General features: G+C 43.8%; 1 protein-coding gene across 1 annotated transcript; it reads right to left on the reverse strand.

Moving 5' to 3' along the window:
- Positions 1–6,780: 6,780 nt before the first annotated feature.
- LOC108802436 (fucolectin-1-like) lies at positions 6,781–24,255 on the reverse strand (the record flags this gene model as incomplete). Its single annotated transcript, XM_018574292.1, is given in 2 exon segments — positions 6,781–6,943; positions 23,955–24,255. Coding segments are annotated over 2 exon segments (464 nt in total), but the record flags the coding sequence as incomplete, so codon positions are not given.
- Between the last annotated feature and the right edge of the window lie 562 nt (positions 24,256–24,817).

The raw sequence follows: 24,817 nt of genomic DNA on the forward strand, positions 1-24,817 counted from the left end.
TGTGTTAGTGTTTCAATGAAGGATATCATGAGATGAGTGTCGTCCAGTACAGTGCAATGAAGTGCAACAATATGTTGATTGAAAGAGGTTTTTATTCCATATTCAGCCTCTCATGAGTGTTCATTGATTAGTTCCCTGAAGTATTATTTTTCCCTGCAGAAGATATTTTTGGCTTATCTGGGGATTAATTATCACTTAATATTAAGTTTGACAACGTCTTTAGGGGAGTGTGAAAGAACTGTAACTTTCTTTCTTTCTCTCTCTCTTCCTGTCCTGTAGACTCAACAGGAAAAGAAAGGATATTTTTCCAAAAATCCCCTCTTAGAGGAAGAAGTGTTCCCATTTCATGCCTCCCAACTGTCCCTCATTTGGAACAAATGATGAGTAATGATAGTACAAAGGATAAACATGGAGGGTGAATCTCCCCAGTGGGGATAGAATAAGCAATATATAAAAGTTTTGGCTGGAGATAAACTTTAAATACTTGACAAAAAAACAGGCAACTGGTCCCTGTTGGTGTTCCTTTGCTTTAGGCCATGGCACAACCTTGTTTTTAGTTAGTTGTACAAGTGTCAATATCTATTGGCCACCAATTAGGGTAGGGGAACTGCTCTTATCATCAACAGATCCACATTCTGCATCACAGAAAGCTAACATCAAGTTCAAGTTAAATCAGTATTAGAAAAGACTAAAATACTGTATGTCTGAAGCAGGGATGGATTTGCTGCTTACTTCCTGCCCCTGAAACCAAGTCTAGTGCCATCTTCTTCCTACACCTATCATATGGCTAACCAAAGCATCGTACAACAAGTTCAGCTCTTATAGCCACCGAAGGCATGGAAAAAGCTGCATGGAGAGAGTGTGAAAGAGCCATAGAGTACCTGTCAGTACACCTGACACTAATGACTAGAAGAACAGCAAAAACTGTCACCCTATTCTATTAGTTGAAGGTAGATATCAAGACCCAGAGTGAGTGAACTGTATTCCACTAGCAAGAGTATGCAAACTGTGAAGGGATAGATACAATGAGGACCCAGCTTAATCACCGAGCAGAAAGACAGCCTAGAACCTATTTTTATGGACAAGAATGGTTTACTGACAGTAAGCACCATGATGTGGATGTTGTTATGAACCTTCCTGACAGCCCTGCTGGCCTAGGCTATGGCCCATGTTGAGTAAAAAATCCAGCCCTAGTGTGAGAAGCTGGTAGGAGACCGTCTGTCTGTCCCTGTGCAATCTCTTTCCTGTCTTTGATCTGCTGCCCATTGTCTATATCCAGCCCATTACTCAGTGTCTCTGCCCTACTCTGGACCATTCCAATCTGTGTCATGGCTCCATTTTGTCTTTTAACTATATGCTGAGATGTGTTCAGTTCATGCTGAAAGATTCTCATCTGATCTTTGACTAGTTTCTGAGTTCTCCTGGCTTGTAACTCACTCCTTTATCGTAAGTATCAGCTCTCTTTTCTTTGTCCTGTTGGTAATATATTTTGTCTCATATTTCCAGTCTGTCTTGCTGACTGCTCATCTCTGCCGGCAGGGCTGGAATTTGGGTGGGTTCCTCAAGTAGTGGCCACTGGGGATTTAGGTATTAGTGGGTGTTATAACCATTATTATTACTATTCAGTAGACATGTGCAATTTGTTTCGCTCCGAATCGAAATTCGGAGGAAATTTCGGAAATTCGGAGATTCGGATGTATCCGAATTCCGAATTACAGATATAACGAATGCAAACAAATCCGATATTCCAATTCCGAATTTCCGATTCGTTTTTTGGACGAAATTTCGTTGCAGCAAAGTGACAATTGAGAACAAAAAAAAAATTCCCCTCTTAAATGTCACTTTGCTGTAACGAACGAACGAAAACGAAACGGATTACCGCTAACGAATTTCGTCCAAATACGAATTCCGAAAAGATTTGACTTTCGGATCCGAATTCCGAAAAACCAAATAAAGCACAATCTGGATCGAAACAAAACAAATTTTTAGCTGGTGCACATGTCTACTATTCAGCATTTATATAGCACCAACAGTTTGCACGGCACTTTACAAAATGAAGGGTGACAGTACAGTTACAATACAAATCTTGATTTGGAGGATACAGGAGGATTAGGAGAGCTTTGCTCATGAGAGCTTCCAATCTAGTAGAGAGGGGCAAGCGCTAAAAGATAATAATTGTGAGGGTTGAGCTGATGGAAAAAGTAAAAGTACAGTTATTATGTGGAGGTGGGAGAGGCTTCTCTGAAGAGCTGAGTTTACAAGGATCACCTAAAGGTGAACAGAGTAGGAGATAGCTGACAGATTGGGGTAAGACGTTCCAGAGAATGGGAGAGATTCTGGTAAAGTTCTGGAGGCCACCATGGGAGGAGGTGATGAGGGAGCGAGAGAGCAGGAGGTCTTGAGTGGAAAAGAGGGGATGGTTAGGGGGATACTTTGAGATGAGGTTGGAGATGTAGTTGGGGGCAGACTTGTGGATGGCTTTGTATGTGGTTATCAATATTTAGAATTTTATTCAATGGGCATGGGGAGCCAGTGGTGGGCTATACATTGTAGCCAGCTAAAGATTGCTTTTAATTATAGGGGAGCACAGTAATGACATACATACATACAGGTGAAACTCGAATAATTAGAATATCGTGCAAAGTTCATTTATTTCACTAATGCAACTTAACCCTTTTCAAAATGATTATCCATGAAAACATATTAAAGTGACATTAAAGTCATTTTTCGCCCCTCCCTAATGTTAATGTTAGCACTTACCTTAAATGATGTCTCCTAATCCGATCTTCTTCTTCTTTCCTTTTCATCTGTCCCTCCAACGCTGCTGCGGACTCCTCTGTCCTTGCTGGCACTTCCTGTCCCACGGTGTCTGCATGCGGGTGCACGCGTCCATATACTTACCTTGCGTATCTCCTCGTCTCCCGGGCGAAAATGTGATCTGCGCATGCGCCCCGCCCCAAGATGCTTTGCGGCCGCATGAGGATCTTCACATTTTTGGACATGAGCGCGCGGCGAAGACACAGGTAAGTTTTTAAGCTCTCTTAAAGCAGTTTTTTTTATACACTTTTTACATAGATCTACTGCTTGCTAGCCATAGATCTATGCAAAAAAAAACAGGAAGGTTTAATTATACTTTAAGCATTTGATATTTCTTTATTTGTAATAATTATAAAAATTAGAGGTGCACCGAAATAGAAATGTTAAAACCGAAACGAAACCGAAAAAAAAAATGTCAGGCCGAAACCGAAAATGTTTTTTATTTTAATTTTTTAAAATCTTTTTAATATTTAATATTTTGTTATAAACTTTTTAATTTTTTTTATATTTATTAATTCATTTTTTATTAAATATTTTTTTTTTGCATTGCTTTTAGGGGCTTCGGGGAAATATTTTTTAGACCACTGATGTTTCCCTTTTAAAATAGAAAAAGAGATTTAGGACACAAAGTCCTCTATCTCTTTTTCTGTGTCCCCTTTATCAATGAACAGGAATGAGTGTTCCTGTTCATTGATAACATGAGGACAGAGTGTGTTTACTATAACTACAACTATGAATGAACATGAGGTGATGCAGATCTCTTCCCATTCATTCATAATTGAGGATATAGATAACATACCATATCCTCAATTATGTACAAACACTCAGCGATCACTGATCCCCCGCTCTCCTCTCTGACACGCTGTCACAGGAGGCTGAGCGAGCGGAGCAGGGAGGTGAGCCTCCTGTGACAGCGCTGGCTGTCTCCGCCCACACACCGCTCTGCCGGACTGTGATAGGTGGCTGAGCGATGTGGGAGGAGAGAGGCCGGCCGTTCTCAGCGCTCTCGTCCTGCAGCGCTCGGCCGGCTGTCACTTTCACTCTTCCCCGCTGAAAGACAGAGCAGCGCCCAGCGGGTGAGGAAAGAAACCTGGGATGCGCCGATGTATCGGCCGAAACATGGCACTTTGGGCATTATGCCAAAAGTGCCATTTTCGGCCGATATGTTTCCGCGGCCGATATATTGCCGCATCCCTAATAAAAATATAATGAAAACATATGGAAATATGAAGCTGATGACTCTGAAATGTTTCTGATCTGAGTATATTATTAGAAATGAAAAATATTTGGCTGCCATCTAATAAAACATTTTACTTACATTAGCTAGTAACGAAGCATATTGCATACTCAAAACTAATATTCGAAAAATGGGGGAACCCAAGGTTGGATAGAACAGCAAAACATATCAGAATATAAACTAAATTATACTATAGTAAACACTTCCAGGCTTGTCAGCTGTTATCTCTGTGTTCTGAGAGAATATGAAAGAAACAACAGGTTCTCACTTGGCTACACATCAGAGATCAGCTGAGAAGCCATATGATCACAGAAATGCTCTTCAAACAATATTAGCATAAAAATGTATTTAAAAATGTATTTCCCTGAAAATAAGACCTTGTACTATTTTTGGGAATTGCTAAAATATAAGACCTACCCCGAAAATAAGACCCAGTTGTGACCATTCCCAGGGCTTGTGGTGGCAAAAGGGGGAACCTGAAGACCCGCGGGAGAGAATCAGCGGTGCCAATGAAGCCAGCACTAGACGAAGCGAGGCGGCAGCACAGGGAGCAGAACCTCATAAGCCGATGCTTCCTCTATAGCGCCTACTCATGTCACAGGCGGAGTGATACCAAATGCACTCCGCCTGTGAGGAATCCATAGTGAAAGTGGTTTCTGGTTACCAAATTGCTCTTGGAAAGGTACGGCACCCCCGATTGCCCTGATCACCCTATTCTTAACTTTTCCATTTTGAATTATCTAATTTTGATTTGCATTAACTTTGGATTGTTGTACATTAAAAAAATAAAATAAATAAGACCTACCCCGAAAATAAGACCTAGTGTGTTTTTTTGAGCCCAATAGCAAAAACCCCTCCCTATAAAAACACAACTCATGTAAGACCAGTTGGGTATCTGATGTAGACCTATATAGAGAAAAATGAATGCACATGTCCTGCGTTAATATAAACGGTATCCGTGTGGTGGGTGGTGTGGATCAATTGTCTCGATCCATGAAACTCATAAAACTCCAAAATCAGACATAGGAACAATAGGCACTGGATGTGGTATAGTCCAACTACTGAGTGTATAGTCCAATATGAGGTGTCAGAGATCGGTGAATTTGTGTACACTGAAGAAAGTCTCAATGGACGTGGTTATGAATAAAGATGATTTAAACCAGTGGTTCTCAACCTGTGTAACCTCAGGACCCCCATTTGTCCTCAGTCATTAAGTCACGACCTAAGTTGCACTGCAATGGAATGCACCGCAGTGTGGGCTGCTGTGATGTGATGGAGCTCCATCCATGTGTGCATTGCTTGTACAGCTCCCATGCGCGCCTGCAAAGGTGCCGGGAGCCAGAATGAGATTTCATTCCAGTCCAGGCACCTCTATAGGACACGTGAGGGAGCTGTAAGCAATGCATGTATGGATGGAGCTCCCTCGCTGCCATACCCCCAGCCCAACCCACCCCAAGTCGACACTCGGCACCAGGAAGCATATTTTGAATGGTTGCTCTGTGTGAGAAAGGACAGTGCTGCGCTAGGGGGAGGCTGCGGAACCTCTCACCTAGAAAAGTAAAAGGCATGCAGTGACTCACTGAACACGGGGTCGCGACCCACTTTTGGGTCATGACCCACTAGTTGAGAACCAAGGATTTAAACTGTGCGTCCTGAGGTGCTTCCTGTAAACGCACCCTGCTAAACAGCATATCTCACCGCCATTGCATAATGATTTTTCTTTCATCAATTGTAAGATGGTTTTGAAGACAAAGGTTGTCAACCACCAGTAGGAATAACTGGTGGTCTGGAAAACACCCTGGTGCACGGTATTTCCCAATGGTAAGTGTATGGAAATTTCCTTGTACAAGGATTGTACAAGGATTTGGAAAGCAAAACAGCAGAAAGCCGGTGAAGATAATGGCATGCAGATCCACTTAATTTTTTTATTAAATATTTGCATTTTTTACTTTACTTTTAGGTGCTTCGGGGAAATATTGGGGGTCTAAAACAGACCCCTGATATTTCCCTTTTAAAATAGAAAAAGAGATTGAGAACACAGAGTCCTCTGAGACACAAAGTCATCAATCTCTTATTCTGTATACCCTGTTATCAATGAATCCTCTATACTGAGTGTTCCTGTTCATTGATAACATGAGGACATTGTGTGTTTACTATAACCACAACTATGAATGAACAGGAAGTGATGTAGATCACTTCCCATTCATTCATAATTGAGGATATAGTAACCATACTCTGTCCTCAATTATCTACAAACACTCAGCGATCACTGATCACTGACTGCTTGTACACGCAGCGCTCGGCCGGCTGTCACAGTTTCTCTCCTCCCTGCTGGGACACAGAGCAGCGCCCAGCAGGGAGGAAAGAAAGCAGGGATGCTCGATGTATCGGCAGTAAACTAGCACTTTCAGGAATTTAGCCAAAAGTGCAATTTTCAGCCGATATGTCAGTGCATCCCTAATGTAAATGGGTAAGTCATATTAGTCCAGTAGACAAAATGTAAAAATATATATAAAATTCACCTCCGCAGTTCAACTCAACATCATCTGCTGACCTTTGTCACACACCAATGAATAAAGTTTTCTTTCTTTAATGAACCATAATGAACGTAGACTCACAAGTGATAACATGCTTGAATGAAAATGTTTAATGTCAGATTTGAATAATCACAACTTCTGTTTATAAAACTGACTTAATAATAAACTTGTGCTACTGTCTGTGGAACTTTAGTTGAGACAGTTGTACGTGTATTCACCGAAAACCTGGACTTCACACAGCTGAAGAAATTCGGATTTTCCTCATAAAATGATATTGACGTAGCGACCAACAATGCCGTCACACCTAAAGGTCTGTGTTCCTCCAGTTGGAATTGAGGTCACTGTTGCACACCTGTGTAAATGATATAATTGTTATCATTCTTGTTATTATTTCATTAGAAGGCCTTAATTGATAAGAAGGGCCTAATGTGGGAGAAGGGCGAGGAGGAGGTCATTAGATGGCCTTAAGGGATAAGAAGGACTCAATGTGGCCCGAAGAAGGAGGAGGAGGTAATTAGATGGCCTTATAAGGATAAGAAGGGCTCAATGTGGCAGAAGGGGAAGGAGGAGGTCATTAGATGGCCTTATAAGGATAAGAAGGGCCCAATATGGGAGAAGGGAGAGGAGAAGTTAATTAGAAGGCCTTAAAGGATAAGAAGAACTCAAAGTGGCAAAAGTGGGAGGAGGAAGTCATTTGATGGCCTTAAAAGATGAGAAGGACCCGATGTGGGAAAAGCCAGTATAGTTGATGTTCTCTAGTAGTACATATAGCCGGCCGGAGGTGGGGCAGTAACACTGGGTCAGCAGAATTGTTCTGAAAACTGTTGTCATCCTTAATAATAATGGAATAATACCTATGTGACCCATACCCATTTGTTATCATAAACTGGAGAGTCATCCTCCTTAATCCTAGCAGACAGAGAAGATCTAAAGCTATAAAAGTAACCGACAGCTAGCAGAAGTGATTTGTTAATTTGCGACAAAGACCAATGTGTGACTTGTTCCTGCTTGGCACTGGTCTAATGAATCATGGAATTGAATACAGAAGGTCTACCACTGTGACTGAGCTTTCAATCACCAAACATGCTGAATAAAAAGTAAACACTGGAGGAAATCATACATTATGCTAATGAATATTAGGAACTTCCTGTTTCCTGTCAGGGACATTGGAGGGTTCTTGCACACATTCGGCTTTATACCCACAGGGAGTGTTCCCCAACTTTATTCCCTCATCTCTCCGCATTCCACTGTTCTTGGCCCTTCTACTCATTGTTACACTTCTGATCTCACGCACTGTCATCCTAAAGCTATACTCCACTGTGCTCCTTGTCTCTGACTGGTTTCCATCAAAGTGTCTCTGCTCCTGTACTCTGTGGCCATTCTTCCTTGCTCTCCTCCTATGGTTTACTCACTCTGCTAAGCTGTTCCTGTTTTGCAATATGCCCCACAGTGTTCCATCATTTTTTATATTTCAAAGTTTTTATTGGTTTTTTGGTTTGCCATTTTTATACAGAAATAATTTGTTACAGTCAAATATCATGTGCATCATAGCCAATTATCTGGTTGTCTTTAATATCGACACAGTACCCCCCCCTCTTAAAAGTATTTAAGGCCTTAGCGGTTCCGTTAGCTATGCATAGTTAAACTATAAGAGCCAATTACTTATTACTTATTACTTACTTATCTTAATAACTGGGGGCAGGAGGTACTATATAATTATTTTCTTAACAATACAAATATTGCTGTTCCTCGCTATGTCTACACATGCTAGTTTCTTGTGGTGGATTGGATTACCCCTCCCACCAATCAATAATAAAAACAACAGAAACACTATTAATTAAGCAGAAAATAACAAGAAGAAAGAAAAGTAGAAGGACAAGAAAGAAAGGAAAAAAAAAGGAAAGAGAAAGTTGCAGATTCCTAAGGTTCAGATTTCCAGAGCGGTGGATATCCTGAAGAGGCTCACTGTGTGCCCGAAAAAATTAAAATCCTTTGATATGTCAACCATGGCTCCCATATTGCTTTGAAATTCATATATCTGTCTTGCAAGATACTATATAGTTTCTCGTGGATCATAATCCAATTTAATTTAGACCGTACCATAGAGAATGGTACCCTTTCGGTTTTCCAGGAGCGCGCGATTGAAGTCTTGGCCGCTAAGTAGAAAAATGACAAGAGTTTGCCCTGTGCCTCAGAAATACCCGGAATCTTTTTATTTAGTAATAAATGCTGCGGATCTCTCGGGACATGAGTCCGGAGAATCCTGAAGAGCAGGGCAAAAAACCTATTCCAGAACGGACGCAATTTTGGACACTCCCACCAAACGTGAATCATAGTGCCCTGTTGATTGCATCCTCTGAAGCATAAAGCACTGGATCCTGGGAACATGGTCGCCAACTTAGCTGGTACTAAGTACCATCGCGAGAGGACCTTATAGTTAGCCTCTAGTAGGGAGACGTTAAGCAGTCCCTTAGTCGATCTCATGATGCACTGTTTCCATTCCTCCATAGAGTGTTACCCCTAAGTCAACTTCCCATGTAGCCATGTAGGCCAATTTACTGAATGGGCCTAGTTGTGCAGCATAGATTAGGGAGATCCCTCCCTCCTGACCAATCCCTCCCGAACACCACTGTTCATATTGTGTTTTCAGAGGAAAACCCATTTTAGGAATCTGTATCGACTGTAAATAATGTTGTATTTGTCTAAATCTAAACGTTTCCGATAGTGGCATTTGGAGAGTATTTAGACAATAAGAGATAGAAATTGGTTTATGAAACTTAACAAAGTCTCCGATTCTATAAAGGCCTTTGTCAATCCACCATTGGAAAGCTTTAGGCTGCAGTCCTGGTACAACATTTGGGTTGTTGAACAGTGGTGCAAGGGGGGTGTGGGAGGAGGTTATGCCTTCTTTGCCACGTAGCTAATCCCAGAGGACCATAGAATGCGACAAAGTGGGAGCCAATATCTTTGGTCTTTGCTTAAAGGTCATCCATTTTAGGACTTCGATAGAAATATCCTTAAGCGAGGTAGTTTCTATCTTAGCCCAACTGCCCCCCGATATATAGAGGAGAGTTGTGACAGCTGTGCAGCCCGATAATAAAGCAGCAAATTGGGCACCCCTAGACCCCCTTGAAATCTAGATTTGAAAAGAGTATCTTGCGAGATTCTTGCACGTTTGTCACCCCAAATTAATTTGAAAATAAACTTTTGCAATTTGATGAGTTCCACCCGTTGTATCGGGATTGGCAAGGTCCTGAAGTAATATAACATTTTGGGAAATATAGTCATTTTGAGTGGATACGGCCCATCCAAGATAAATTATAAGGGGTCCATCTAATCATATCTTCTCTAAGGAGTTTATAAAGAGGGGATAGTTTGTGAGATATAATTGGGTATAACGGGGTGAATTTCACCCCAAGATACTGGAGAAAATCCGAACGCCATTCAAATGGGAAGGAACTCCTAAGGCCCAGCCACAGTTTGGGAGGGAGGTTAATGTTGAGAGCCACAGACTTAGAAGCATTGACTCGGAGACCTGAAATCAATCGCCTGGGTCTTTGTGGGGCTTGGGGATAACACTAATAAAGGCTCTGTTGAGGTCCAGGTCGAGAGAGGCTCCTAGATGTAGTGCATTAAAAAAAGCTTCCATATGTGGTGCCAGTATCTCAACATATTTTTTGTAATATGTAGCAGGTAAGCCATCTGGACCTGGAGCTGAATCAGATTTTGCCATTTTGATTACTGTTTTAATTTCTTGGAAGGAGATCGGAGCTTCCAGAATTTGCTTATGTTTAAGTTGTAAAGGCGGAAATGAAAGGTCACTAAGGAATTTGATCATCTGATCTCCTGAAGTTAGTGATTGTGTTTCATATAATAGAGAGTAACAATTGTGGAATTCCTGGAGTATGCTTTTTGGGTTCTGAGTATAATTACCGTTTTTACATCTGATTTTGGGCAATGAAAGATTGTGTGGTCTGGGGGAGAGTTTAGAGACCAATAGTGAGCCTATTCTGTCTTTGTGTATATAAAGTTTATTGGCAGACCAGCAAAGGCTTTTTTCTGCTTTTGTAGTCAGAAGCAGATTCAGCTCAGTTCGTACTCCTTCGATGTTGCGAAGAAGTGAGGGACAGGGAGATTGTTTGTGTTGTTGGGTCAACATTTTTAACTTGCTTTAATTCTATTATATGTTTAGAGGGGTTTTTTTTGAGTCTGGTAGACTGTTCTATATATGTACCCCTAATGGTTGCCTTATGAGCCGCCCAGATCATAACCGGGGAAATATTTGAGTCCCTATTCAACGAAAAATACGAAGATAGACGTAATGATATTTCCTTGCTTAACGTCGGAGCGCTTAATAAACATTCATTTAATCTCCACTGAAATGGTTTATTAAGGTCTCGAAAATGGGAAATGGACATCGTGACCATGGAATGATCAGACCAAACGATATCTTTGATATGGGAGGAGATTACTAGAGGAACCAATGAGGAAGAAATAAAGATGTGATCTATTCTCGCAAATGGACATCGTGACCATGGAATGATCAGACCAAACGATATCTTTGACATGGGAGGAGATTACTAGAGGAACCAATGAGGAAGAAATAAAGATGTGATCTATTCTCGCATAGGTCCCATGTGCGTGGGAGAAGTGTGTGTAATCTCTTGATATTGGATTCTGTTCTCTCCAGATATCAATTAAGGAATATGTATGCATAGTTCTGGCTAAGAGCAGCCCGCTTTTGAAGGGGGTCTGAGCTTAGTCGTCCCTTTACTTGTCCTATCTGAGCTAGAGTCGAATGCAATATTAGAGTCGCCTGCACATACTATTGTTAAGGGATAATATTGGCAGGCGTGTGTTGCAAATAGCATCTAGAGGAGCTGGAGGTTTCACACCCCAGGTTATGGATACAAAGGAACAGATTGTTTCCACAGTGGGCTGTGCAAGGACCCAGTGGTGAGAGAAAAGGGGGCTTTTTAGAAACCAGTCCAGACCTCGTATATAAAAGTCTTAGAAAAACATTTATTCACTAAATTGTTGTATACATAGTCTAGAACCAAGGAATAAAGTACAAAATCATGTCATCAATAAAAATATATATCATTAATAAAAATACATATTGAATATGCAGGTTCACCGTTAGGTGACAGTACCGTGCGGTTACGAGATATACGGTAACTTATTTTCAGATGATGTAAACGCTCCTATAGGTCCCTACATGTTTCGCCCCCAGAAGGGGCTTCTTCAGGGGAAAGAAGGCAGATCTCCGGGAGAACTGTATTCATGTATGTCCTCGCCAGATGTATAATCAAAGCAACAAAACATGTAGGGACCTATAGGAGCGTTTACATCATCTGAAAATAAGTTACCGTATATCTCGTAACCGCACGGTACTGTCACCTAACGGTGAACCTGCATATTCAATATGTATTTTTATTAATGATATATATTTTTATTGATGACATGATTTTGTACTTTATTCCTTGGTTCTAGACTATGTATACAACAATTTAGTGAATAAATGTTTTTCTAAGACTTTTATATACGAGGTCTGGACAGGTTTCTAAAAAGCCCCCTTTTCTCTCACCACTGGGTCCTTGCACAGCCCACTGTGGAAACAATCTGTTCCTTTGCACATACTATTGTGCCTTCCATATGTGGTGAAAGAACTTTCATCATAGAGCAAAAAAAGGGAGTTTGAGCCGTATTTGGGGCATAATAAGATATAAATGTAAATAAATGTTCATCAATATGTCCTTTAAGTAAAATATACCAACCTTCCGGATCACTAATCTCCAAAGAAGAGAGAAAAGAAACCTTTTTTGAAAAACATATAGCTACCCCCTGTAATGATCGCCCCTGGAAAGGGTTCAATTCCCCTATGGATCTCAACTGCGGATGTGGGTACAGGTATCAGATTCGCAGCTACACCTCATATGCCTCGTGTTTGAGTAAGGCGAGGAGGGAGCTGCTTCACATCATATCCCGCAAGAATGAAGGAAGGCTCAGTTTATACTGAATAGGTAGGTTTTCAATAGGTAAGTGCGTATCAGAGTTATTTGCTAGAGGAAATAAGGAATGAGCTCAGTATGCTGGCAGTTATGCAGTAATCCTGATGAGCCCCTGGGGGGCGGCAGTCTTGACTTCAATATACAATGGTTTCTGACAGCAGTACTGTAATGAACCTCTAGAGGGCAACAAGTTTTAGCACAACATTGCAAAGATAATATGACAACGTTTCACTGTGGAAGATATAGCTATCCACCACCCGCTGAGGTTACTGCTTGCACGCAGTGAGTAGCAACAGCCACGGTAAACTTTCAGCTTGAGACAATACTTATTTGGTTAGGCTAACATGTCAAGGAAGCGAGCAGCAGGCAATTCACAGGCAAAGACACAGATGCCATTTAAGCAGAGTGGAGACCTGGAGGTATTTCTTTCTATAGCCCAGGGTACTTGCGGTTGTTAGTGCTGCAATTCCTGTGGAATTCGTTCCAGTTAGCCAGGGTCCAGAGGAGCGAGTGGGAGGCTGAGTTGATCAGCGCCCTGCTACAATCAACAGTGGGACGCCGATCAACTAGCGAGCAGCGGCTTTAAGCCGAGTGCTCGTTCTGGAGGGGGCGGAGCTATGTGGCGCGCCTGCGCAGGACGTAGATACCGCTGGTGAGAGGGGCGACGGAGATCCGTGGACGGCGACGGACACCGCCACCAGACGTCACCAAGGCTCGTCGGTGACTAGTGCAAGGAGGGTCTCGGCGCGCCTGCGCAGGTCTGCGACGGACAGCGCCACCGGACCCCACCAGGGTATATCTGTTACACGCCCTTCGTTTTATCAGTCGCATTTGCCAAATGGAAGTTAGGATAGTATTTGTGGACTAAAGATGGGGTGTAGGTACCTGGAAAATGCGTCTCTTGTAAAAATAATACATCATTATGATGCGAGTGGTAATTTTGGAAGGCCTTCCATCTCTTAATTTGAGAATTCAGACCCTGAGTGTTGTGTGAAGCAAAAATCAATGGTTTACCTACCTGCCACTGTAGAAGTCATAGGGAGTCTAGATACCAACTATAGCTCAGGCATTTTTTAGCCCGTATCTCCTAAATTTCCAACGCTTTCTCTCTCTTCAAGCTTCCATTAAAATCCCTGTTTGTTCTGTCCACCTTCTGTGCACCCCCTCCATCACATACTTTGCATAAGCCTTAACTCTCAAGACCAGATCCTCGTTATTCTAGGCCCCTACATTCTGGTATTACATTTTTACCAAGCCCACCTCAAAAACATTGGCTCTTGTTCCCCTGCCCCTTTCCTTGTCGCCTCTCAATCCTGCCCCACCATTATCTTCTATGCTCTCCCCATCCACCACCACCTCCAAATGCCACCCCACCATCAACTTCCAACCTCTCCCCTTCTACCAACACCCCCCCAATCCTGCCCAACCATAAACTCCTGTCTTCACCCCTTCCACCATTACCTCCCCGTCCTCAGATTCTGCTTCTTCCCTATTAAATAACTGTGCACTCCGTATAAGATCAAAGCACTATTTTTGAGAAACTATTCTGTATCTGAGAAACATCTGCCCTGCAGCTCCAGTGCTCACCTGCGGGTGTCTCCCAGCTGCCAGCACTTAGCCATCACCTGGTGCTTCCTGGGAGGGTATTCAAACCGTCTGGACTATGGCTCAGTATCCTGTTATTATTTCCTGTGTATCCTGAGTCCTGAGCCCTGAGTCCTGTTGCCATTGCCTGCTTATAGACTTAAGTCCCGTTACCTGCTTGTAATCCTGTTCCTATTATCTGTTTGTAGTCCTGTTGCCATTACCTGTTTATAGTCCTGTTGCTGTTACCTATTTCCAGACCAAAGTCCTGTTACCTACCTGTACACTGACACTTCGTCCCTTGGATCCCCTGGCCATTCCTGTTATATTTTGAAGGTGTTTGTGGTTCTATTGGGTTGGTGTCACATTACTTATACTTGCTTGCTTTTGGGTGTTTCATTTGGTTTTGCTGGTTACAAATAAACTGTATATAACACATTTGCTTTGTCCGGTGTGGTCATACGTGTTTGGTCTTCCCGTGTGGGTACCTGCATACGGTGTGGGGACACCTGTGCACGGACCCATGACATATACTGAACAATATATATTTTACAGTTCAGAGTTTAAATAAGAGTACAAGTTTACTTTTAGAAATGTTAAGTCATAATGACCCTGAAAGGAGCTGCCATGTTTACCCAGGTAGAGTAATAGTTGACATTCAGCTCTAAACACCACACATCAGTAGTTACAATAGAAACACAACCCATGATGCCATTTGAAGTGCGAAAATAGTACAGTCAAGCTTCAACCTCTAAAGCAAGCAAAATACTTTCTTGTGTTATAAGAGATTTATACCCCAGATAGAGATATGTAATCTGCCCTATACAAAGCAATTAATAAGACCACATCTGTCATCATCCTTCTCATCCTACTTATGGTTCTCATCCTACTTATCTATGCACTCCTTCAGTGTCACCTAACCTCTTATTTTAAGAGGTATAGACTCCAGAGAGAGAGAGAGAGAGAGAGAGAAAGACCTAATCTGCCTCTATACAAAGTATTAGTAAGACCTCATCTATCTTCATCCTTCCTTGTATTATAGGAGGTATAGACTCCAGAGAGGAGGACATTGAATCTGCCCTTATACAAAACATTAGTAAGACCTTATCTGTCTCAATCCTTACTTGTATTATAAGAGGTAAAGACTCCAGAGAGAGGGACATAATCTGCCCTATGCAAAACATTAGTAAGACCTTATCTGTCTCCATCCTTCCTTGTATTATAAGAGGTATAGACTCCCGAGAGAAGGAGATGCAATCTGTCTTGTACAAAGCATTAGTAAGAACTCACCTTGAATATGCAGTTCTGTTTCGGCCTTCAGTTCACAAAAGGTATGTTGTGGAACTGGAGAGAGTGCAAAGAAGGGCAACTAAACTGATAAGAGGCCATAGAGTCCTACCATCCTATATTCATAAGGATCAAGTGGGCTTCATTAGGGGTAGGCAAGGCCCCGATCAAATTAGAAGGGCCATTGATATTATCACCTTGTTGCAGTCAGGGTGGGATGGAGGGCAATCACAATCTGGGCTTCTGTTATCTATAGACTTACAAAAAGCCTTTGATTCAGTGTCTTGGCAATACCTTTTCCAGTTGCTTGAGAAATGGGGCTTTGGCCCCCTCTTTCTGAATAGGTTGCGGGCCTTATACACCACTCCGTCAGCACAAATTAGGCTACAGGGCCACATCTCTGATTCCATAGCTATCTCTAAAGGCACACGTCAAGGTTGTCCACTTTCCCCACTGCTTTTTGCATTAGCGATAGAACCCCTAGCGATTGCGATCCGTGCTAATGTTAATATTAAGGGAGTGGGTTGTGGTAGGCAGGAGCATAAGTGTGCTTTATTTGCGGATGACTTGCTCCTGTTTGTCACTTCACCCTTGACCACACTTCCTAATGTCCTGGCATTGTTGACTCAATTTGCTGGGGTATCTGGATTGCGGGTCAATGCATCCAAATCATTGGCTCTTAATATCAATATCTCCCAGGAGGTGTGGTCTTGGTTGTCGGAAAATTTTGATTTTACTTGGTCCACAGAGGCTTTGCAATATCTAGGGATTAAACTTAAACCTGTCTTTTTACAACTATATAAGAAAAACTATATACCCCTGTTTCACCAACTCCGGGAGGATATGTCTCGATGGGACTCCTGTAATTTGTCATGGCTGGGTCAAATTCATGCACTCAAAATGACGCTGCTCCCCAAGATCCTATATTACTTTCGGGCTCTACCCATAGCTATACATAAGTCAGATCTTTTGAAATTCCAATCTTTAATTATTACATTTGTTTGGCATGGAAAACATCCTAGACTTTCGAAAAATGTACTGCACTGCTCTAAACGGACAGGGGGTTTGGGTGTCCCCAATCTCTTACAATACTACAAGGCAGCGCGGGTAGCTCAGCTTTCCTCTGTGTATGACCAGGGATATACACCAGATTGGATCCTAATGGAATCTCTCTCTGCCTCAATTTAATGTTTAAGTAGATGTTGGGCTATTTGTGTAACAATATTTGTATTGAAATTTTCCAAATACAACATTAGAAAGATATTGGTTCACAGTGCATCGTTACATCGGTTCTACTGTATAATCAAAGATTCACAGGTGCTAAATGAACATATGCCAAATATGCACACTCAAGGAACAGGGTGCCTGAATGGTCTGAAGCGCTCATCACACACAATCAACATTGTAGCCAATTCTTAGAGATCGATTCCATGTCCCCTGGTAGTGAGCCAAATATCAACCAATAACATAAGGTGGGGTAAGGCCCCAAGAAACAGAAAGGGGGAGTGGGGGGTACAGGGTAGTAGGGGGGACTAGTAGTAACCGGTCACCCGTACTACTAGGGAATAGGGGGGTCCTGTATTTCGCTTACACCAAGCTTATATTGAATATCCGTGCCTGCCACTCTTCGCTCCTCGTACAATTATCCAGCATCTGTCCAACCAACCTCATATGCCTCGGTAGCTCATGGGGTCTATCCCAGGGTGATGGTAAGAGAGCCATGGTTCCCACACACTCAGGAACCTGGAGTGTTTATCTTCCAAGATACTAGATAGTCTCTCATTTAGCATAATATGATCCAGCCTGTGCATGACTTCTACATAGGGGAGTTGTTGTTTCTTCCAGTTTCCTGCCAGCGTCAGTTTGGCTGCCAGGAAAATGAAGTGCGCCAGAGCCCTTTGGGGCTTATTAAATCCTGGGATAGTCATATGACACAGGGCATAATGAACATTTATTGGTAAATGTGTAGAGAAAAGGGAGCCAATTAGTTTAAATACCCTGACCCAAAATCGAGTAGCAAGGGGGCAGCACCACCAGGTATGTAGCATATCTCCCGTCTCTTGGCATCCCCGGAAACATATATGCGAGGCCGTGGGGAATAGGCGTGCCACCCTGGCCGGGACCAGGTACCACCTCATCATCACCTTGTAGGCTACCTCTGCGTTTGTAACGCTAATGGAGCATTTTGCGACATTGCGCCAAATCTGTTGCCATTCCCTCGTGGACCATTGCAGGTGAAGGTCCCCTTCCCAGCTACAGACATAGGTGTGGGAAGTGTGGCTGACCAGTCTATTCAATTGTGAGTAGAGGATTGTTATGAGGCCTGGGCCTTCTGGGGAGTGAAGGCACATATGCTCGAAACAAGTAAATAAATTGGTGGGGTCCCTTCTTCTAGTAAGAGTGGAGATCCAGTGGTGAAGTTGGAGATATCTAAAGTGTTCTACTACTGGAATTTGGTTGTGTTCTCGCAAGTATTGCCAGGAGGGAATAGCGGATGAGCGCAGTAGGTCATGCACTACACGAAATCCGTTGTTTATCCACCAACCAAAGGCCGTGGGATTATACATGCCTGGCCTAAAGAGTGGTTGGGCAAACAAGGGAAGCAACGGGAGATATGGTGAGAGCAGGTGTGCCGAGTATTTAATTGAGTTCCACACCTTTAAAGTATGTAGCATGAGAGGGCTAAGGGTCCCTGGTCTATCACAGGCTGGTAACCAGGGCAAAGCCGTAAGAGGCATTGGGGAACAATTTGGGATTTCTAACATAAGCCAGAGAGGGGGCGAGCGTCGCTGATGCATAGTTATCAGTGGTATGAGTTGAGCAGCTTGATAATACATCAGTACATTGGGGAGGCCCATTCCCCCATCGATCTTCCGTTTGTATAAAGTAGTTCTCGCCACCCTGGCCCTAAGGGGGTGCCAGATAAACTGGAGGACACTTCCCTGCATCGAGCGCAAAGCATATGAGGGAATCTGTACCGACAGGGTTCTGAAGTGATACAGGAGTTTGGGCACGAGCGTCATCTTAACCGCTGAAATCTTTCCCAGCCAGGACAGATTATGGGTTGTCCATGAGGTGAGCAATTGTTTCAGTGATTTAAATAATGGGACATAATTTGCGTGGTACAAGGTTTCATAGGATGCAGTAATTTTAATACCCAGATACCGAATATATGATTTAGCCCAAGCGAACGAAAAATTGGAGCGAACATGCTCATACATCAGGGCAGGTAGAGTTATATTGAAGGCAGCGGACTTCCCCCAGTTCACTGAGAGCCTGGAAATGGCGGAGAACTGCTTTAGGAGGTTGAGCAGGTTAGGGACTGTGATGTGCGGTTGCGTCAGGGTAAGCATAACGTCATCTGCGAACAGGCTGGCCTTATACTCCACCCCTGCTAAATCAATGCCTTTGATGTTGGGGTGAGAGCGAATTAGCATGGCCAGGGGTTCAATTGCCAGCGCAAACAGAGCCGGAGACAGAGGGCATCCTTGGCGGGTTCCCCGGCAAATAGGAATCTCCTGGGACAGGTGCCCCAGATACTTGACCTGGGCCATCGGGTTAGAGTACAGTACCCGCAACCATACTATAAAGGATTCGCCAAAACCCCATTTATGAAGGATGTAGTATAGATAGTCCCATGAGATGGAGTCAAATGCCCTCTGTAAATCTAGCGATAATAGGAATCCCGGGATGGTACGAGACTTGAGGGTATGAATTAGGTGTATTATTTTGCGGATATTATCCCCTGCCTGCCTACCAGGGATAATGGGAGTATGGAATTGAGTCGTGTGGATAAGACTTTAGTTAAGATTTTGAGATCAATGTTCAGCAAGGATATGGGCCTATAGTTGTTTGGGTCCAAGGAGTCTTTGTCTGGTTTGGGGATCATTGACACATAGGCTAGGAGTGAGGAGGGGTGTAATGTACGGCCCTGTCTTAGGGAGTTGAACATTGCTGCCAGTTTAGGTGCCAGGAGGGGGGCCAGTTTTTTTATAGTATAGGGCCGAAAAGCCGTCGGGGCTAGGGGCTTTGGAGGGTTTGAGGTGCTTAATCGACCGAAAGTATTTCTTCCGCAGTTATAGCGAGGCTTAGGTGGTCCGACTCCTCCCGTGTGATCTGCGGCAGTTCAACATTCTGCAAGATATCGTCAGCCTTCTCAGCATTAAAAGTGCAAGAATTAGTATAGAGAGAGGTGAGATTCTCCTGGAAAGATGTTAAAATATTTATAGGATTTGCTGAGATCGTGCCACCAGTGGTGTTCAATCTAATGTGGGCTGGTCTATTAGGTAACATTTTACGTTTCCTGGCCAATAACGTGCCAGGTTTGTTTGCCCGCGAGTAAAATCTGTGCTTGGTCCACCTCAGGGCCCTTTCTGCTCCCTGATCCAGCAAGAGGTTCAGCTCCGTCTTTACTGAATTAAGGCGCGCCAGGAGCCCACGGTCGAGTTTATCCTTCAGTGCTCGGTCCAGGGTTTCCAACTCCCCCTGTAACTCGGTCACCCTCTTCCCTCTCTCTTTTTTGCGGCGAGAGGCTAGTTCAATGAGCTGCCCCCGCAGTGTGACCTTATGGGCCTCCCACAGAACCACCGGAGAACTGACGGACCCCTCATTCAGCTCAAAATATTGTGTAACGTATAGCTCAATAAGAGACATGTTCTCCACAGTGGACAACAGTGATTCGTTAATTCTCCAATGCCCCCTACCCTGAGCTCCCCCCTCTAGGCGGAACTGCACTACATTCAGAGCATGGTCCGACCATGGGATTGTTTTAATTTTAGCCGATGTAAAATGACTGAGGCAGCTTTGGGGGGTAAAGACATGATCAATTCTACAGAAAATCTGATGTGGGTTGGAATAAAATGTGAAATCTTTAACTGTCGGATTTAATTCCCTCCACACGTCCACTAGGTGGTGCTCATTCAATAGGGTTAGAAAGGCTGAGTTATTGAAGTGCATGTTCCTATCCTGGGCTGGGCTGTGTGCCTTTTTGGTTTTATCCAGAGTGGGATGGATCACCAGGTTGGAGTCCCCGACTAGAAAAAGAAGGCCCTTGGCATGATGTGCCACTGTTTGAAAAAGGTGGGACAAAAATCGGAGTTGGTGAGCATTAGGGGAATAATAGGTGACAAAAGTCACGTCGACATCGAATAGGGTGCCAACCAAGAGGATGTAGCGGCCCGTGGGATCAGCTATTTCGGTGTGGCATATAAAAGGTAGGGATCGGCGAAAGGCTATCAGGACCCCCCTTTTCTTTTCAGTAGAGTTAGCGCAGTGGAAGTTGGGGTAGTGCTTGTGTAGGTAGCGTGGACAGGCGGTTGTGGAGAGTCTCGTTTCCTGTAGGCATACCACATCGGCATGACATGAGGAATAGTACGAGAATGCCTTGTAACGTTTAGTCAGCGAATTGAACCCCTGGACATTGTGGGATAGTAATGAAAACTTGTCATTGGTAGCGTGAAGGAGTACTGACATCACCCGTAGCAGCCGCACATCACAGAGGAGTTGGGGGTCGGAGCTGGCGTAGCACGGGAGGTGAACCTGATGAGTCATCACTTTAGGGGACCCGGTAAGTGGGTGAGAACAGGATGGGGAGGGATCTTCAATAGAGGAAAGAGCACACGTTAAAACAGACAAAGACAGAACAATTAAACAAAACAAATTTAACCGTCCGTGGAGGTCGGTGGAGCAGGCCGGGGCAGGGGGAAAACCACTTCCCCTGCATGTCATCATGGGGGGCGCGATTCCACCGATCCCCATGGAAAGCAATCATATAATACACCTTAAGAAGATGAAGACTCTCAGAGTCGCGGGTAGGAGCGCATATAGCACTATAAAGGGTACGTCACAGGGCAAGTGCGAAGTACAGGTTTCCTAGGTTTCCCACAGTATCTCTCTGCGACCATACCGGTCTCGGCTCCCTTGCATCTACAACAGTAGAGATTGGATGGTGCCCAAACAAATGGTATTAAATCAAACAATTCAACGTAGTGCAGGAATAGTCAGGCCAGGAACGGCAAAAACAGAAAAAACCCCATAAAAAACGAAGAAAAAAGGAACCGGAGGCTGTGTATCCGCAGCCCCAACATCCTTCCAAACTTGCCAGTTCTATGACCGAGCCTTCTAGGGGGTCGTCGATTACGACCGGCGAAAACCTGAGGGAAAAAAATGTTATACTCCGAGCGGTAAGTAGGACCCTCAGGCCGGATCAAAGAGGGGAGGGCTGTCGCTCCTTGATTTCTGCGAGGCAGGTCTCGTCTTCTGCTTCCTTTCCCAGATTGGAGTCGGCAAGGCCGGGCGCTGGCTACCCCCCGCTGGAGTAGAGGTCAGCTGGGAGGAGGACAGAAGGGTAAGGCCGACCATTATCTTGCGGAGTTCATCTGGCGTGCTCGCAGTAAACAATCTATCCTTATGGCTGAACATCACTTTAAAGGGAAAACCCCATCTGTATGGAATATTATTCTTCCTGAGGATAGCGAGGAATTGTTTCATATCCCTGCATTTTTGAATGGTAGTTGGAGACAGATCCACGAAAATTTGATAGGGGTGCCCCTGGAATTGTAGATCCCGGCGATCACGGGTGGCGTGTAGAATGGCCTCTTTCGTTTTGTAGTACGTGAATTTAATGATGATGTCTCTCGGGGGGCCATCTCGGCGCTTTTGGGCCAAGGCCCTGTGTATACGGTCGAATTCAAGACGCTTTATTGGTATTGAGGGGACCAGCTCCTGGAAAAGGCTGTGACTGAGGAGGTGAGGTCCTCTATGAACTCAGGCAGCCCCCTTACCCTCAGGTTACCGCGTCTGGCCCTGTTCTCCAGGTCTTCCATTTTGTCTAGTGCTACTGTCAGTTTGTCAGAGAATGCATCCATTTCTTTCTCCTGTGATTCAATGACAGTGATCACATTGTCCATTTTTTGTTACAAAAGGTCTGTGCGGGCCCCAATCTCTCTAATCTCCCTGGTCAGTGTGGCTGCCAGCTTGCTAGTAGCTGCCGAGAGTTCCATTTGCAGCATGCTGCGGAACTTGTCAAGGAGGGCGGCATCCCTGTCAGTCTCATGGGTGTCAGCAGGGGTCATGGGCAAGCTGTCCATGGAGGAGGAATCAAATACCTCAGGTACCGCTGCTCTGGCTGCTCATGTCCCCACACGGCGTGGTGTGTCGGCCATCTTGGATTCCCTCCTGCCTCTGCTGAATCGCGGCTCCTTCTGCCGTTTGCTACGCCACATCCCACCGCTTCAGCGATCGGAAGATGTGCCCGATGTCCCCCGACTATGGGGCATCAGGCCACCCGGGTAAGGTGTGCTGTGATAGGCTTCTGTTGCTGTCCTGGGGATCGGTGATGCGGAGCTTGCTCAGACCGCGGCCATCTTGGTCAGCGGCTTGCCACGCCCCCCGATGTTGGGCTATTTGGTCGGGGATGGAGCTACTCGTTTCGGACTCTTAAGCTGTTCTGCGTCCTTTAGCATCTATTTCCTTTTCCTTTTTTTGTCTGTCTTTTTTTTTTTTCATTATGCTCGCACACGTGAGCTGTTTAGTGCAAAAAAAAAAAAAAGAAAAACATTTAAAAAAGAGGCCATAGAGGAGCCCAGCTATGAGGAAAGATTAGGTAAACTGAAATGATTCTCTCTTGAGAAGAGGTGACTAAGGGGGAGATATGACCACCATGTATACATATAGTATATAAATGGTCCATATAGTCAACATAGTGCAAAGTTATTCACGTTAAGGTCATTGCAAAGGACAAGGGGGCACTCTTTGCTTCTGGAGAAAAAAGAGGTTTAACCTTTGCCGATAGAAAGACTTCTTCACAGAAATAGCTGTAAAAATGTGAAATGGACTACAACAGGAACTAGTTCTAGCTAGCTCAATTGATTGGTTAAAATAATGCATGCATTCCTAAATACACAGAATGAGTTTGGATATTAACATAAAGAAGTGACAACACCAGAAACTGTTGATCAATAGAACATGCGATTGCCTTAGGTGATCAGGAAGGATTTTCATTTCCCTGTTTCACCAAACTGGACCATTCTTTATGGGGTTGTTTGCCTTCCTCTGTATCAGCTGTGGGTATGAAGTTCTCTAGATGTACGCTTTATGTTTACTTATTATTTTTTTCTATTGGTTGAACTCGATGTACTTTTTTCAACCTAACAATGTAATCATGTTAAGCGGCAGTTAGAGGCTGATTTAAAAAGCACAGTGGTATGCCTCCCCTGCACATTTCTAAATCACAGCAATCTGGTTTAAATGTGCTCTGCGCTGCACCAGCTTTGGGACTCTGATAATAACATTATTTGGGTTTCCATTACATGACCGAGTATTTGTCAGTCAAACGATCAGAGTACTGAAAAGTGAAAAAAGGTGATGAAGGGGTATATACCAGCAGGTACTTAAGTGGATGAGGAGCAGAAAATGAAGGCCTTAGAAGATACAAAGATACAAATATACAAAGATACAAAGATATATTATACCAAATCTCACCTGGGATTGTCATTTCCGTTGTTGGTCAGAGAGTCTCCAACGAGAATTTCTGCTCCGCTCAGTCTCTCACCACAGCAGTCTCCTCTATTGGTGATGGTGATGTAGGAAACTTTATACGTTTTCAGCAGGTCCACCCTCCACCAGGGAGACGGGTCTTTGTTTGTACATGAACAGGAACCGTGTGAGAAGGCTGAGTCCTGGTTCCCATCTATTGCATTTATGGCATTGGTCAGATAACCTTCACCTTGGCTCCGGTAGATTGAGGACTGAGTGGCTCGACCCCGGAGGGCAACATTCTCATCTGTTGGGAAGCATTAGAGAGAAGATACAAACATTTTCATTATATAAACATATTCTATTGATCAGTCCACTTCCCTATCTACTGTATGTGAAATGTGTTGGAGGGCATTATAGCACGCAAAAGCCTCGTCTCGTAGCTCTGGTCCTCCATTCCCCTAATTAGTTTTGTTGCCCTCCGCTGGACTCTCTCCAGTTCAAGGACATCCCTTCTCAGTACCGGCGACCAAAACTGGACCGCGTACTCCAGATGTGGCCGAACCAGCGCTCTATATAGAGGCCCAATTATAGACTTTTCCCTGCAATACAGTAGTGAGTAACATTCCAGATTCTGCTCAGACAAAGGAGGAATCACAGGTGGGTGGAATGGCAGCCAAGCCAAAATGCTGGAAACCAGTTAAGTCAGGGTGGAGCCTTGACACCAATATGCTGTAAATGACACAGCCACTGCAGAAGGCACACCATGTGTGTGGTATTACAAGACACAAATACATTCATGGTAAATCCCTCTCCTGGTTTTTCTTTTTATTTTACAAAATATGTTTTCTTTTTCCAATTATATGTGT

The sequence above is a fragment of the Nanorana parkeri genome, unplaced genomic scaffold (genome assembly GCF_000935625.1).
Source record: "Nanorana parkeri isolate BGI_ZX_2015 unplaced genomic scaffold, ASM93562v1 scaffold2861, whole genome shotgun sequence".
Classification (NCBI taxonomy): Eukaryota; Metazoa; Chordata; class Amphibia; order Anura; family Dicroglossidae; genus Nanorana; species Nanorana parkeri.